At 27.9% G+C, this 18,407-nt stretch overlaps 1 protein-coding gene across 8 annotated transcripts in view; it reads left to right on the plus strand.

The window, feature by feature from the left end:
* Positions 1-18,407, plus strand: part of LOC129955095 (ELAV-like protein 2) — a 53,772-nt gene that overhangs the window by 19,973 nt on the left and 15,392 nt on the right. For 3 of the 8 annotated variants that reach the window (XM_056068199.1, XM_056068194.1, XM_056068200.1), the window contains exons 2-4: positions 10,806-10,988; positions 15,892-15,998; positions 16,554-16,719. In XM_056068199.1, coding sequence (XP_055924174.1) covers positions 10,814-10,988; positions 15,892-15,998; positions 16,554-16,719 — 448 coding nt within the window. In that variant the 5' untranslated portion in view covers positions 10,806-10,813. The remainder of the gene's footprint in view (positions 1-10,805; positions 10,989-15,891; positions 15,999-16,553; positions 16,720-18,407) is intronic. The other 5 variants (XM_056068195.1, XM_056068202.1, XM_056068197.1 and 2 more) reach the window with 3 other exon arrangements.

Raw genomic sequence — 18,407 nt, forward strand, 5'->3', positions numbered from 1 at the left:
TACAAAATACATTTAAAAGAATTAAATTTAAAGAGGTCATTTCTATACAAAATAACAATATTATGTATACTAAGGTTCTATATTTAAAAAAAATTATTGGATTCATCAGAGTTTGCTATTGAAAATTTTCATTCAATGCCAACGCATTGTTTTTGAGACTGGAATTAAAGGTAACGAATTTTAGTTTTAAACTTAAATTTTCCTAAACAATTCTTGAAAAAATCGCGATCATAACACTATTCAAAATCAAAAAATATTTCGTAAATCAAAAGTCTAGACCCGAATTCAGATTTAATACAGTCATGAAAATTTTCGACATGGTTGCCATTTTTATTTAATATTTACTGCTAAAAATAATCAAGAAATAGTTTACTTAAATAATTTTTCTAAGATTTGCGAAATAATTTCATGAAATTGAATTTCATACTATTCATCAATGATTAATGATAAGTTATTTATATTTCATTTGTGGAGATTGCACCAAATGTTTTCCTAGAGAAATCGAGATTTTTTTATATATATATTTTAAATGTTTCAAAATACTGCCAAAATATTAAAATCTACTAATAAAATAGATATTATTTTAGTTACTAAATTTTTAGAATTCGACTTTTGGAAAAGTATTATTAATTAAATTTCTGACAAATTATTAACGTCTGACCACACAAAAATTCAACGGTCACATTTAAAAAACTTCGAATCTTATTTAAAGCCATTAGTCATTAATTTAGTTTGAAATGCGTTTTTACTTTCATTAATTTTCATCAAATTTGTTTGCAAAAATTATGTGATTATATTTTTTCAAACAACCTTATATGTATGCAGATTTGTGTATTTATTTTACATTATTATATTTAGTATCCTTCTAGTGTTAAATATAGTTTCGTCTATAAATTTTGTAGTTTTTTTATGTTTAGAAAATTAGTTATTTAAACCGTTAAAATTCTGATTTAAAACATTAATCTCTCTCTCTCTCTCTCTTTTTTTTTTTATAATTTATGAAAACAACTTTATCAGTGTTCCATAACTTTTGCATTTGCATCACATTGGAGAAAAAAAGTTATATATATTCATATATAATATATGCTTTATGCGAGATGAGGAACAGCAGCTTCAAAGCATGAATACTTTTAGAAAGTTAATAGTTCAACTTGTTTTCGTACTAAGATGTTCTTAGTGATAGGTTTCAAATATTATTGGATCAAATTTTAACACTATAATTACAGATATTCCTTATGGGTATCGTTATTTGAATATTAACTGCATTAATAGTTAATAAACATTTTTGCCTGAAAATTGTAAATTAGTTAAAATACTGTTCTAAAATCTTTTGTTGAATCTAAGAGTTATTGAGAAATTTATGAATATATTTACTGCAAATTATGAATTTGGAAAATATTTGTTTAAATTATGAACTTTTTAAAATTTGTCTGAATTTGTTCAAATTTACATGAATTTAAACAATTTGGTCATCATTTAGTCAAATTTACATAAATTGAAACAATTATGTCATCATTTGGTCAAATTTACATGAAATTTAAACATTTATATCACCCTTTCCATTCCCGAAGCGATTGAAACAAAGCCATCTTAACTCAACAGAAGACGTTGATGCATTTTCTCTTTTGAAAGTTAATGGGCAATATAAAAAAATAATGAGATACATTGTTTTTTAACTGTGTATACACAACAAAGCGATTATTCCCATTTTTCTAATTTTGGGTTTTGAAATTAATTGCTAGCAACAAGTCAGTAATATTCAAAATTTTACTATCAATGCTTTTACGTAAATAACTTTTCAGTGAACGTCTAAATATATTTAAGGTTCCTTACAGCCTTAATCGTATAATGGAAGATATTTTTAATAATTTCATGCAAAATTTATTATGCTAGTTAAGAAAAATTTTGAAAGTCTACATAACGTCTTGACACTACACACTGAACGATAAAACTGAGAAATTAAGAGAAGTAAATTAATTAACAAAATTTTCTAAGAATTAATTATTTAATTGATTAAAAACTACATATCATACATAACCTTCCCAAAAATCCCATTTAAAACTACATATCATATATCCCAAAAATCCTTCATTACATTTTTTTCACCATTTCCAATTGAAATTTTAAATTAAAATAACCGACGAATTTTTGAAAACTTTTTTTTCAGAGCTACGTAGATTTTTGAAGTAAAAATCCATCAAAAGTAAAATTTACTCTGAAAATCTGCAATTGTGAAAATCATTTCATCCACCATCAAATTTGCATTTGGGATTTTCTAATTTTCTTATACATACTATCTTTAAAATAAGTATAAAATTACTCATTGCCTTTTATATTACACATCATATTAAAAGTAGGTTAAAACGAATATTAATGTTGCTTTCCTACGAAATAATATTTGAGAAGTATTGCCTTATCCTTTTACCTTCACTTTTTAATATATATATCTTGTTCCAGTGATAAACCCGATTCGAATTGTTCAATCAATTTATTGGGCAATTTTCTGATCTAATTTAAAATCTGACTACAGACAAACTGAACCGTGGTTGAATTAAATAAAAAGATAGTTTTGTAGGAATTGCTTTTATTTTCTTTGTAGAAGAGTATTAGTCTCTTTGGTGTAATTAACTTTTTAAAATCTTTCTTTGAACTAGTAATAGATTTTTTAAAAAATGAGTTTCTCATTTTTGAAGCTAAAACCATCAATTATGAGCATTATATATCTGTAGTTTTTGATTTTTTTTTTTACCATAAATTGTTTTACAGTGAGATCATTAAAATGTCAGCCCTCCAGAGAAGTAGAATCAAAAAATTGTTATTAATGTATTATTTAGGAATTAAAGTACCGGTTTCTTTTGCAATTTTTTAAAGAAAATTTCAGTAGTTAATTACAATTTCCTAAAACAGGAAAGCTATCGTCTAAATTACATTAATATAAACTGTAAATCTTAAAAAAATATATGCTTATATATTATTTTCACCATTTTAGAGTTACTGGGCTTTTTCAGAATCCCTTTGTCAAATATTTGTCCCTATTTTAAAATTAATGATTCCTTTTTTTTTTCTTTATACAATCATGCTATCAGAATAGAATTTTTTTAAATAAAAAGTATTGTGAACTATCAATTTAATATAGTTAAAATTTTAGAAGGCTTTTAATAATTTGGTAAAAAATTAATAGTCAATATTGACTATTCAGAATTGCTATTGTCATCATTTCCACATGGAAATGCTGACGGTATAAATAGTGATGTTGTAAGTCCCAGAGATGACACAATAATTCAAACAATTTAGCATTTTAATTTTTTTTTCGTGTTTTGAATGATCTTCTTTCTTTAATATTTTTAGCATTTTAGGTTGAATTACAAATAATCTAATTAATTAAATAAATTCTCTTTTCTTAGTAGAAGTTTTAAAAATGAACATAATGACCATGACCTTATCTTTGCACTCATTACAAAAGAGTTACAATTCAAATGAATTCATTCCATTTTTACAATTTAAGTACTTTAAAATAGAAATGTGTCATCAAGAATTTGCACGATTTTATTAATAAATATCCAAAAATCACTATTACAACTCTTCTTAAGTAACGAGATATAAATCAAAGTAGGCGAGTATAATAAAGCAGGTGATGAAAGGGCGTTAGTTATGATTCACGCGAGGCTTAACATAGACACAAATTCATTTCTTTCGATACCGCCATATCGTGACCTACAACGTTGGCAGTCTTCACGACGCCAGCGTTGCCATGGCGACGTACCCACAAAAACAATCTGAATGGAACTTAACAATCATCACTTAGCATACTCGTTTCGGGAAAATTTATTGCTGCCTTTTTTTTTCTTTTTCCCTCACCCCCTTTTTGCCGTCAACTTTATTTCTAATGAGAAAAATCTTGAATATTTTCATTAGTTTAATGGTAAATTAACAATTTATATACATTTATTTATACTGAACATACCTTTACCTTTTTTTTAAAAAAAAAAATGCATCAGTTTTTAATGGTTTCAATTTTTTTTATGTTGTTGAGCAATTTACTCGGTCGTTTTTAATGTCTGAATTCAAATTATTGTAAGGAAAAAACATTTTCATTTAGAATGTTTTGAATTATTTTTATAAATTATTAATTAGGTAAAAAACTTTCCTTCTTAGTGAAGCATATTTTAGGGGAAAAAAGGGCGTTCTTTTATGCTACATTTGACGTTACGAAATATTTGATGAATTTGTCTATTTTTAAAAGTTGAAATTTTCATTCCCATTAACTAACTTCTAATGATTTTGAAATATTTTCATAAGTAATTTTGTATTTTAATGAAAAAAAATGTATCCGTATTGACAGCCGTATTTCGATACCACAGAATTTACAGATAATTAAAATAACTGTATTATTAATTAAATACTACTTCATTTTAAAAACAACTAATATTCATTTAGTTAGATTGGAATTTCAAGCTAAAATCAATTAAATTGTTTACAACTGAATTAAGAAGCATTTAAAATTGATCTAATTAAGTAATGTATCATGAATAACTTTATTCTATATTTAATATTCTATTTAACGTTTTCTAATAATTACATTCTAGTGGTGAAATGCGCATTGTGTTCTATAATGAAGCTGTATTCTTCACGTAAAATTGTAATAATAATAATAATAATAAAAATAATAAAAACATGCTGAAGAACAAATGATGCATGAATCATATATATTTCTTCATAGTTATTACCTAATTACAAAACATTTTCTTTTTTATTTATTTAATTTCAAAACTGCTTATAAAAATAGCGTTTTCAATCCAGTCTATATGCATCCAAAACCTTATCGCAAAAATATACGTCCAAAACCTTTCAAAAGGAGTTGTTATGAGTCATCTTGATTTTCTGCTAGGGGACAACTTTTTAAACATTAAACAAATTATACGGTGCGTGCTAACTCCGTACAGCACATTTGTTGTTCCTGCAAATTCATGGTAATGCTTTGTTGAAGAATTAGATCAATAAAAAGGAATTAAGCTTCAAAATTAAAAAATATATATACCATTATCTTTTCATAATTACAGGAAATAACTTCATTAAAGCAATTTTTATCTGAAGTACAGTGTATGAATTAATATTAAATAATATCTGTCCATATCAAGGCTGGGAAGCTATTTTCTCGTATATAAAATATACAAAGAGAAAATATCGTAATCGGCAAAAACTTCGAATCCGAGAAATGCATCTAATATCCCCCTCCCCCTTCGAATCCTAAAAATAATTTTTGGAATTATGTCTGTATGCAAACATGATAACTCAAAAGCACTTTGAGCTTGAAAGATGAATTTTCGTTTATGGTCTGTGCACTAAATTTGTAGATTTCTATCTAATTTTGAATGAAATCCGTCTAGAGAAAGTCTATCCGCATGTTAATGAATAAGACAACTACCAAACAAAAAGTGCTACATCGAAAAAATTAGTACACCGATGTAGCTTTTAAAATGCATATTTGCATCCGATCTTGAACCAAATACGTTTAGGTATTGACTGTCAACACCTAAACGTACTTATGTTAATGCAATAATTCCAAAATGCAAAAATTTAAATAAATTAAATTTGGTATGTGATGATGTGACTACAGTATCATCTGTATCAAATTTTGATTTCAGTCGGTTTGAAAAAAGGCGACAAAAATGCATATTTGGTTTTCTGTAAATATATATTCAATGCATCTCTGCGATTAATCGCCAAAAATTTGCCTCGTAATTATTCTTCGTTAATGGCACGTGATTAATAATAATCAATTACAAGTTTTCTTTATTATATTATGAAGTACATAAATCTCACGAATGAGACTAAAAATAAATGTCTGATCATTCTTGGTGTTCACGAGCTTACCCACAATTCACAAATTTATGTGGGATCAGGGAAGGACTAATAACACTTTTATTAGAGAAAATATAAGAGAAAGTTCCAGGGAGACAATTCTCGTTGGTTTCTTAAATATTTAACTTAATTTTCCTCTGTGCTATCATTTCTTAAATTGCATTGCTATTATTCTACGTGACGTTTCTCCTAGATTAGGTTTTCACTAGTCTAAATACGTTGCATGGAGTTCTTTCTTTATCAGTAATTGTTCATTATTTTAAGAAGATATATAAAAATCCCGTCACACTCCAACCTTTCCCCTGGAGACTTCTTTCCAAATTTCTAATTTGGAATCCTGTAACTGATTTCCAATTCACTTAACTTGCTATTAAAATTATAAAATTTTATAGATTTGTGTGTTCTCAATGTAAGATATTGCTTTAGTATTTTATTATTTTAATTATTAGGTAATTAATAAAAATTTAATTATTGTGCATAAGATATTGCTTTCATATTTTACCACTTTAATTATTAGGTAATTAATAAAAATTTAATTTTATAAGAATGGTGTCATCTAAGAGTGAATGCGGTAAAAAATTGATTTCAAAATTCTAATATATTTATAATAAAGAATTAAAAGTTAAAAACTAAAAATTTGGAAAAATTAAAAGAAAAAATACTTTTAACAGAATAATAAAGATTTGTTTTTAATTTAATATTTTTATTGAAATCAAATTTAAATTATTTCTCAAATAAATGTATGTTTTCAGGCGAACATTAGATATTCTTTATTATTTTACTACTTTAATTATTAGATAATTAATAAAAAAATTTAATTAAAGTGCTTTTGATATAAGATATTCCTTTATCACTTTAATTATTAAGAAATTAACTAAAGTTTAATTTAATAAAAGATTAATTTTATAAGCATGATGTCATCTGAGAATGAAGGTAGTAAAAAAAATTGATTTCCAGATTCCTATATATTTATATTATATATATATCCAATATATTTATATTATATATCCAATATATTTATATTAAAGAATTATAAATTAAACATCTGGTAAAATTAAAAAAAATATTTTTCATAGAATAAATTTTAATTCAAATTAAATGTTTTAATTGAATTAAAATTGATTCTAATTTAATTAAGTATTTTTTATTGAATTGAAATTTAAATTATTTTTTTAAAGAAATGTATGCTTCCAGGTGTTTCGGCTGGATTTTCATTTGAATCGACTCTTGCATCTAACCAATTTTCTCTATGATCATACAATATCTGAAATTAGATTGGACTATAACAGTTTTTCAGAATTAATCCTTCTATTTAAGTTTTACTAAAGCGATTTGTTATCTGGGACTTCAGATTTTATCTATTTGTCAGAATTTCGGTTAACTAGAATTAATACTGAATTTCAGTTATTGAATTAATATTTAAAAGAAACGTTTATCACGTTTTGCTTTACTTGTTAACGGATCTGATAAACTGGAACAATTGAACAACGAATTTCAATAAAGACTTCATGTATTAATCTTGCTTTTTTATAAAATGTTTCCCTTTTTAAATGGTTTTACTCTGATTCGCAGTTTCGTTTTGAATGAATGGAAATTTGTAATTGATATTTCATTCATCTCTTCACTTCCCCGTTTAAAAAAAGTGTACCACAGAGTGCATTACAAAAGGACTATCAAACATATAAAAAACAAAAGCTATTATTATTAGTGAATCGTAAAAACATGAGTTAATCTTATTAAGGGTTTAATATTAACATACAGACATTCTGAAAATATTAAAAATCATATTAAGAATCCAGAAGCAGTGTACTTTGAACCTGAAAAATATAAAAATATATATAGAGGAATTTAAATAGATCCAATCTTAAAATCATTAAAAACACATTAAGAATTTAAAATTTGAATGCAATCAACCTTAAAAACATTTTAAAAATACAAATACTCACGGATTCAAAGACCAAATGCAATCAATCTTAAAAATATTAATATGTTAGACATTTAAAAATTGTAAACACTTATCTTAAAAGAACAATAAAAAATTAAATATTGTGATTGAATATTTTTTTAAATGTATTTAATGAGAATTAATCTATATCATTGAAGGAGACCCAAGCAATCTCAATAAACTGTTGACACTGGGACGTTCTTGCTGATGTAGCAAAATGTACTTATTATTGTTTCCCAATGGCAATGGAATATTTTAATAACTTTATTACTCTTAATCATCCATTAAATCATTAATTTAGCTAAAAAATTTCTCGGCGTTATCTAGAAATTAATTTGAAAAACATTAATTTTTAGATTTCCATAATATTTATAATTATGAGTTATGAAATATTTTAAAGACAAAAGAGTGTAGAAAATAATAAACGTAAAAAAGTTTTGTGGTACGAATAATATTACCCATGAATGTGTTGTAATGGAACTAAGTGTAAGAAAAAAAAAGAATAAAAATTGATGGAATTAATCATTACTGTTTACCTCATTTGTAAAGAATCTATTTTGAAAGAAGGGGAGGGGGGAGGGGAGTTAAACCTTAGTTTTGTCGGGCATACCAAGCAATCCTGCATGAATGTGGATATTCATTAAAGTATGATTGGCTTGGTGCTCGTTTTTTCCCATCGAATGCGAATAACTTGCTTAAAAAAAAAAAAAGACTATTGTGACAGTTAAATTACGCATCGTATCCATCAAAATGTTTATAATATTTGCAATCTTTGTTATTGTTAAAATAGCGAAAACAAGGCATATCCATTAGCACATTTTTTATGGTGAATCTTACTAATTAATTAATTAAATGGATAGTTGCTTAATCAAATCCGTAAGATAACATCTATATAAACAGTAATATCATCTATCGTAAAAGTAACATTTATCATTCGCATTGAGAAATTACGGAGTATATATAACTTACATCTTATGTTTATATTCTCAATGGGAAACTTATAGCAGTGGCCATATTGCCCATTTTTTAATTCCAAATGTTTATAATATCCACAAGTTGATTGCTTATATTATTAATCTGTCTTTGAAAGATGGGAAAATATACGTTGGATACGAAATCTTCTTTCTATTTTAGATACTGTGATAGATAATATTTCAGTTGAAGAAAGGTATTAGCTTTTAGACATTTCATATAATAAAAATAGTATGAATAAATTAAAAAAAAATGTGAATATAAGCATATTCCGTAAAAGCGACTAAAATTTTAACGCTTTTTACTGCATCATATCTTAGTGAAAATGGATTTTCATCCGTGATCTTAATAAAAATTAAATATAGGATAGATCAGCAATTCAAACCTTAATTTATTTTTGAAATAAATGAAGATTAATCCTATCGTATCGATGCGCCAATGAAGCAGGCTCATTCATCGTATTAATCGTATTAGAAATATTCATATTAGATATATCAAAATACAAGCGCTTGCACGTATTTTGATCATTTTTTCTCTTTAAAAAGGCATTTATTGAGAAAAATTAGTACAATATATATCAATCAAAATATTTTCCATCATTTTCTACAACTTTTTCCCATTTCCGCCCTATAAGTCTTACAATTGATTATCTTCGAATATTTTTGGTCCTTCAGGTCGTTCTTTATCACTGACATCGAAATCACCACTCTTAAATCTTAATGAGAACCGATAATTGGGATATAACAATAAAGTAATAGTAAATTGGTAAAACCCAAAAACCATTGTCATTTATATAGACTTCACATATTTACGAACAGATGTCGCTGATTAAAATGCATGCAAGCACCTAATATAATTTACTCTGATCAATATAAATATCTTTACTTGATTATGATGTGGAAGTTTTATTCAAGAATATAATTAAATAATATGTCTAATGTGCTTTATTCTTTGATTATAAATATCGCATTTAGAAAGCATTAATTTTCAGTCAGAAAATGCTTTTAGATGGAACACATATTCTTGACTCATATTTATGTGGTACAAAATTTTAACAGTTTAAGAATTTCTGTCTTAAAGAATGAAGAAGTGGCTGAAATGAAATATTACGATTGCTGTTTCTCTTCTTGATTTGAGCCTGGAAACAGTGAATTTGTGATTTCAATTTGATATCAAATACATAACAGCCATTAATACGTTTAGGCATAATATGTAGCAGAAGAAAATGAGTACAGTTTTATATGCTTTCGTATGTTTTGAAATAATTACATACTGCATTCCTGCATTTTTTTGAAAGCTTTTTTTCTAATTTTAGACAAGAAAATCAAATCTTGTTAGAATGAAATCATGTTTTATGGATTTTACCTATATCTCTACTTTACTTTTAAAAATACTGAGCATTTCACACAATCTTTCTCTGATAATAAAACAGTAGGATAAAATAACCGTTAAAGAGAATATAAAATTTTTAATATTGTTTTTAAAATTTTTTTATCACCGGACAGATGGAAAACTAGTTTATAAATATTTTTGCAAAGTAAAGCAAAGCAAATATTTTTGATGAAAAAAGCGTGATTTATTTTATGATTCAATGAATTATTTTATGATTCAATTCGATTCCACCGAGGAAATGTCGTGTAGATAGATCTGGTGCACGTTGAATTCGTCGGGGCCAAACGTCCTTCCGCTGGTGGTGTGGAAGTTTGGAGAGGGGTGCCAGCTTAGGTGTCGTCCTCGTCATCTGAAAATTGCGAGGTCCGTCCAGAAATAGACCCTAGTTTTGCTTTAAAGCGGGACGTTTATGTAACTAAACTAAACTTGTTTCAAACTCGATTACAGCATTTAGAAATAAACGCATGCCACTATGTAAAAGTTTTTGTGCAACTTTTGTAAATGGGGAAGGATGTACATTTGCACATTTCCTTTTTCTTTTCAGTAAAACTATAATAAATGCTCTCGCATACAGTGTTGTCTTATTCAATGCTCATTTATAATTTGAACAATTTTTTTTTCTTTCTCATTGCAGCCGGCCTCATGAACGGAATGGAGGGCGGCGGTGGCGGTCAGCAGAATGGTGGGTGCGAGGACTCCAAGACGAACTTGATCGTCAACTACCTGCCCCAGACCATGACCCAGGAGGAGATCAGGTCACTGTTCTCCTCCATTGGGGAGGTCGAATCCTGCAAACTCATTAGGGACAAAGTCACAGGTAAACACTTCACTTCTTTATTTGGAAGGGTAATTTACTCCCAATCACTTTAAGAAAGCTAATTTACCCGTTTTAGTAACTAGCCTGCGTTTAATGACATTAATTATTACTCTGTGACATGTTACGTGGAGCCTCATAGTATTCATAAGAAATGAGAAATCTGCTTTTGTCGAGTTCTAGCTGTTGTTGTCCTTTCCCTTAAGCTTTCTTGTACACGTACACCAAATTCTATTTGTATAGTTTGTTTCTCGTGTTTTGGAGTTATATTATGAACATATCCAAGAATAGGCAGACCAAATTCTATTTTTCTAGATTTCGTGTTTTGGTGTTATGGTACTGACATATCCAAGAATCCAGCGCACAAATCCACGATTGGATAGAATAATAAACCGTCAACCCTTTCATAGATTAGGCTCAAAATTTGATTGACATATAAAATTTTTGCCAATAAAACTATGCGCCAAATTTTAACTGTCTAACTCGTTGCGCTTTTTCTTTATCGTGTACGGTGTAAAGAAGGATATAGAGAGAAAGTACAGTAATTGTCGAAAACGTTGTCCTCCAGATTATGTTAAATCTATTTATACATTTGAGACATTACTTGAATCAGAAAAACGTATTTGGTAGCAAATCAGCCTGAGGATGGATTATATAAAAAGAAGCATGGAACCTGGCTTAAAGAGCATTGTTATTGCCTATTTTACTCGTAATGCTAAACATCCATTGAGTGAAACAATTTTTTCTGTAGCAATGCATGTAAAATAGAGCAAACGCTTGGAGATAGATGGATGAAGTTTGGTATGTGGGTTGTACTCATTTACAGATTTCTATCAAATTTTGACAGAAATTCATTCACAAGTCTGAAAGTCGCAATAAGATCGATAACTACAAAATGTTAAGAGCCAAACAGAAAACAATTTGGGCCACATATTTAGTATATAAGTAGCAATTCTGTATCAAATAGTGAACCAAACCAGTGAACTGAATGAGCGTGTTTTTATCTGTATGTTTGCGTGCATGTAATGCGATAGCTTAAAAACGAAATTACTTGGGTAAATGAAATTTGGTGCACTGTTTTAGTATTTAAAGGATCGATCCTTATCAAATCTGGACAAAATCCATCGGAGGATAACCTGTCTGTCTGTCTGTACTTTCATAATGCCTGCTGACGCGATAACTTATAAACGTAACGCTTTAAATATATGAATTTTGATATGTGATCTCGTTATTAAAATAGTGTCTCAGTGTCAAATTTTGGCTTCAGTGGATTAAAAAAAGAGCTTCCAAAAACATATTATGCTATGAGATCCAAAACTCTTATTTTGTGAAATTTTCACTGAAAGAAAATAAAACAATTGGACACTCGAGGCATTCTCGAGGCTCACAAACAGCACACATCTTTATTTCTAAAGCCAAACTTACATAAAAAATAAGGACTTGGCATATTTTTGCAAATTTGGCGTATTTTCACTAAAAGAAAATAAAACGATTGGACACTCGAGGCATGCATTCTCGAGGCTCACAAACAGCAAACATCTTTATCTCTAAAGCCAAACTTGCATAAAAAATATGGACTTGGCATATTTTTGCAAATTTGGCATATTTTTTTCGGAATGATGGGAAAGTAAATATTCGAAGAAGTTATAGGTATCCTCTCCTTTTGTTTAATTTCATCAGAGAATTTTATTTCATTTTTTTTTCATTCTTATTTTCCATGCCATTTTCGTTATTTTTTATTACTGCGTAAATAAAAATCTAAAAGAAGAAAAGAGTAAAGGGATTAAAAGAAGTTTAAAGAAGTAAAAGAAATATAAACCATAATCTTGATTGGAAAATTCGTTTATCGCTAATCTTTTACGAATTTCTACTTTCTTTGGAATGCATTCAACTATTGTTCAGTAATATCAGCTTAAATAACAGCGATGTACTTATACTTACTTCATCATGGGCACAAGAAAAAATGAATAAAAGTGTTAGAATCGAAAAGAAAAAAAAATGGATGCAAAGTTCCATTTATTTATCTCTTTATCGAAATCTACCTACTTTAACTGATAATAATATTCATAATGTAGGTGTTGAAAATATTTATCTTAAGTTTTACTTCTTTCGTATTAATGCCTATTGATAAAAAAAAGTAAAAACAATGCATTGGTTTCCAAATAAGGCTAATTATGCTAATTTCTTCATGCTAATTTCTCTTCCTTTTGTGGAAAAATTGTTTTTATACCCTGCATTGCAAATGGAGTGAAATACATTTCATTTGTCCCTTTACTTTAGGTTACTTATTGGGTGCTTTTCTTCTATACTTAATGTGTAATTTTTAAGCTAATATTTTTTCTCGTACAAAATTCGACGTCCCAATTAAGCATAGCACGCAAATAGCATTTTTTGTTTACTATAAAGACTTCATTAACCTATTTTATTTTGCTACTTTTATTTATTCATAAATGTCTAAAAACGTTTTGCTTTGTCATTCACTTGTACATAAATTTAATTGTTTTGCGACTGTACGAATGAAAAAAAAATGCTTAACCAATCCTTCAAACTATTAAAACGATTAATAAATTGATTTATCAATAATCTTGAACAATTTTGTTATTTTATTACAATTTGAAATTTTTTCTGTTAATTTTTTTTCTGTTTTATATAAAAGAATTTGAAACAATTTGATAATATTCTTGAACATATCGATTCCCCTATATACAGACACACAGACCAGATAGATCTCATTTGAAAATGATTTACAGTTATTATTGTTATAAAATTTTAATGTTTATTTTTTTAATTTAAAAGAACCCTTAACAGTATGTTAATGATAGATTTTAGAATTTTTTTTGTTTTAATAATTTGTGACATTTTTTTTATTTATTATGGTGCATGAATTTCTCATTCATGCTTGTACACATTATTATTTAAGTAGTCTCTCTGTGTTTAAAATTACGGTTATAAATAAATGAGAATACTGAAGCAGACCTGGCCATTTATACTTGAGTTAATATTAGGTGTGTTATTTGCCCATTTATACTCGAGTTAATATTAGATGTGTTATTTGCCCATTTATTCTCGAGTTAATATTAGGTCTGTTATTTGCCCATTTATACTCGAGTTAATATTGGGTGTGTTATTTGCTCATTTATTCTCGAGTTAATATTGGGTGTGTTATTTGCCCATTTATTCTCGAGTTAATATTAGGTCTGTTATTTGCCCATTTATACTCGAGTTAATATTGGGTGTGTTATTTGCACATTTATACTCGAGTAAATATTGGGTGTGTTATTTGCCCATTTATACTCGAGTTAATATTAGCTCTGTTATTTGCCCATTTATACTCGAGTTAATATTGGGTGTGTTATTTGCTCATTTATTCTCGAGTTAATATTGGGTGTGTTATTTGCCCATTTATTCTCGAGTTAATATTAGGTCGGTTATTTGCCCATTTATACTCGAGTTAATATTAGGTGTGCTATTTGCCCATTTATACTCGAGTTAATATTAGGTGTGTTATTTGCCCATTTATTCTCGAGTTAATATTAGGTCTGTTATTTGCCCATTTATACTCGAGTTAATATTGGGTGTGTTATTTGCTCATTTATTCTCGAGTTAATATTGGGTGTGTTATTTGCCCATTTATACTCGAGTTAATATTGGGTGTGTTATTTGCCCATTTATACTCGAGTTAATATTATGTGTGGTATTTGCCTATTTATACTTCAGTTAATTAAAGTGTTAATATTATCCTTAATATTTTATCATTAATACGATTTGTATATTTTACAAATTTATGTATTTGACATCAAAATTAATAAACATTTTTTATCTATCTGTTTACTGTCCTCTCAACCCAACGGCCCTAGGCAACTGCCTATTTCATAATTAATTACTGCCTAGACACTATATTAATATAATACTTAATATTTTATCATTCATAGGATTTATAAATTTTAAAATTTATCTATTTGACATCTAATAAACATTTTAAACAGGATCAAATTCTAGACTATTTAAGAGGACAGTGAACTTTGAAATAAGCAAAGATGCACAAAAACGTACAATTTTATTTTTATCGTTTCGTCACCAAAATATGCGTTTATATTCAACTAAAATAGTGTTATAAAATGTATGTTCAATGAAATAAATATTTGAAGGGTTAAGAGGAAAAAAAAGGTACAACTTAATGACTTTTCTCAAAATGATGTTGTAATCAGATTGAAATACCTTTAAAATGTTCCAGGTGTTTTAATTTTTGAAGAAATTAAATGAAATTGATAATAAAGATTTCGGTCAAACATTAAAAGAAAATGGGGTATGCAATTTACAACGTATGTTTCGATTTTTTTTTTTGGCTCGTTAAAATTCAATTTTAGTTCAGAAAAAATAAAATTCCAATGAAAATTCAGTAAGTGTGCATAAAAATATTTCTAAAAAATTAGAATTTAATCGGAATTACAAGCTTATACGTAGTTTTGTTCCAAATAAATTTACATTGGGTAATAAGAAAAAAAAATGAAGTCACCTGGAATATTGTAAAATTTTAAAAAATTGTGTATGTTTTAAATTTTTTTAAAATAATACATTTTTTAAAAGAAATTCGACATATTTATATTTTAATACATATGCATAAAAATTTTTATAACCCAGATTGAATAATTCCCAAAAGTGTCTGATTATCCCCTCAACTTTGCCTAATGGTGAACTTCATTTCTGTGTTTCTGTAAGTTGTGACTGTATATAAAGGATAATTGCTTAAATTATTGCTGGTTTAATCGACTTGAGTTTTCAAGGTCTTAGTAGTAATGCTTGGAAAGATTGTTTTTTATCAAAAGTGTCCTGATAAACAATTTAATCGCACACTTTTACGGCTTTTATTCCCTGTAACTAGAATGTTTTTGCTTTGTCGTTTTAGCAGGTCAGAGTCTGGGTTACGGATTCGTAAATTACGTTCGAGCTGAAGATGCAGAGAAAGCTATCAACACTCTCAACGGCCTGCGCCTGCAGAATAAAACAATTAAGGTAAGCCTATCAGCTTTCAGTGTTTCTTTTAAATCTCGTTTTTTGTTATTTATATTCGATTGATAATGAAATGTGTTTACTTTGATTAAAATATAGTTAGCTCATAATAACCTTGTTTCTGTCTAATACCATTCGAAGATTCAAGAGATTTCCGAATAATAGAGAGTCTAATTAAAAATCTTTTTAGGATAAAAAAAATAACTTTTTCAAAAGTAAGAAAAATTTAGAATGTCTTACCCAAGTAGCAATGTCGGCAGTGGACGCTGGTGTGGAGTGGAAATTTGGAAAGGAGTAACATGCTCAAGTGCCGTCCCCGTCATCTGACCGTGATTCAAAATTACGATGTCCGTTCCAAAACAGCCTAATGTTGTTTTAAAACGGGACGTTAATATAACTAAATTAAATTAAACCACCTTCGCTGGATTTAACGCTGGTTCCACATTATCAAACTGAATGCGGTTGTATAAGTTGAGGTGCGGTCTTTGGGGAGTGCAAAAGAAATTTTATTTCAATTAAGAAATGATCACTGATCTTTTTATTCTTTTCCCCTCACAGGTGTCGTATGCCCGTCCGAGCAGCGAAGCCATCAAGGGTGCCAACCTGTATGTGAGCGGCCTTCCAAAGGCGTTCACTCAACAGGACTTGGAGGCTCAGTTCTCCCCGTTCGGGCGCATTATCACCTCTCGAATTCTGTGTGATAACATCACAGGTAATGGAGGCGGTCAGTAGAATCTTTCACTTTTCCCTTCTGACGACGCATTGCTTTTCAGGCATGCCGATCGGCCGCGTTTAGGGGGGGGGGTATCCAGCCCATTAAAAAATGGCAGTGACGCAAAACAGTGGGCAATTTCATATAGCGTATGTTATCTGATTGTGAATACCTCCTGAAAATGATCCAGCTAGGTTACATAACGGTTTACTTGGATAAGTGTGATTTATGTCTGTTCTTTCTATGACGAGCACTTTGTCCAAGTATAAAATCTGAATAGGTATTCTTTAGCTTCCAGAGTGACATTAAGTCAATATGGACTTCACTCTTGTGATTAAGGTTATTTTTTTTATCTCTGGTTCTATGATATTGACCAGCAACACGATATTAGTTTTAATTTTGGAAACCAGGAACTTCTGTTTAATTCTTATAGCATATGTTATCTGATTATGAATATCTCTGAAAATGATCCAGCTAGGTTACATAAAGGTTTACTTGGATAAGTGTGATTTATGTCTGTTCTTTTTATGACGAGCACTTTGCCCAAGTATAAAATCTGAATAAGTATTCTTTAGCTACTAGAGTGACATTAAGTTAATGTAGACTTCACTATTGTGATTAATGTTATTTGGGTCTATGATATTGACGAGCAACACGACATTAGTTTTAATTTTGGAGCTTCTGTTTGAGTATGAATATAATTAGTTATTAATTCATGCTTTTGTGGGTTTAAATATTTTTCTTTTATCGAAATAAATGTTGCTTCGACCATTACCTTTTGATTTTCTTTGTTAAGTAGAACACAACTTCTCAGGGCACATAAAAATTGCAGATAAAGACACCTCTTAAGTTAAAAGCTTCATACGTGCGTCACAGTCAGTATAATGTTCTTAATTTTAAATCATATTAAAAAAAAACTAAATATAAAAATATTTTAATACAGGCATATTTTTATTTTTTAAAATTAAATACCGGTTTAATTTTTTTCACCGATCGGCGTTTTGTAATTTAAAATTATCAGTATTTTTTTGTTGTATTTATGAATGTATTGTTTTATTATTTTTATTATTATATTTGAGATATAATGTTTGTGATGAATTTTCTTTGAATTTGTGAATTTGTTATATTTTTTATCTAATTTTATTGTTTCTTGTTATTGCATATTTTTATTAGTATAATTTATTGATATTTATAACTGTATATTTTTATCGTTTTAATCATTGTTTCTTGTAACTATATATTTTTTCTTTCTGATTTTAAATATTGCATGTGGTTGATACAATTCTTATGCGAAATATTTAAATTCAATTCAGTAATAATTTATTAGGTATAAAATGAAAAATAAAATTTTGCTTAAACGGAACTATTTACTGAACGCCAATAAATATGACATTTAGCAGTACTTACTGTACAGCAATTTTTCTTTCATTGCGCTATTAATGTTAAACTTAAAAGAATTTAAAAATAATTTTCATTATTTATAAATTATTGGCTACTTTAGCACCACTTTGAAATATCCCTCTATTTTTATTTATCTAAAAATTTTAATTAACTGTCGCCAACGAACAGAACACTTCTTTTGAATACATTCTTGTTCTATAAAACCTTTCAAACCAAATACTCTTTCAAAGATTTAAGCCGTTTTAGAAGCAGAAGCAAAGGCACATTTCAAATATAACAACACATTTTGGGTGCTTCTC

This window comes from Argiope bruennichi, chromosome 2, assembly GCF_947563725.1.
Source record: "Argiope bruennichi chromosome 2, qqArgBrue1.1, whole genome shotgun sequence".
In the NCBI taxonomy this organism is placed as follows: Eukaryota; Metazoa; Arthropoda; class Arachnida; order Araneae; family Araneidae; genus Argiope; species Argiope bruennichi.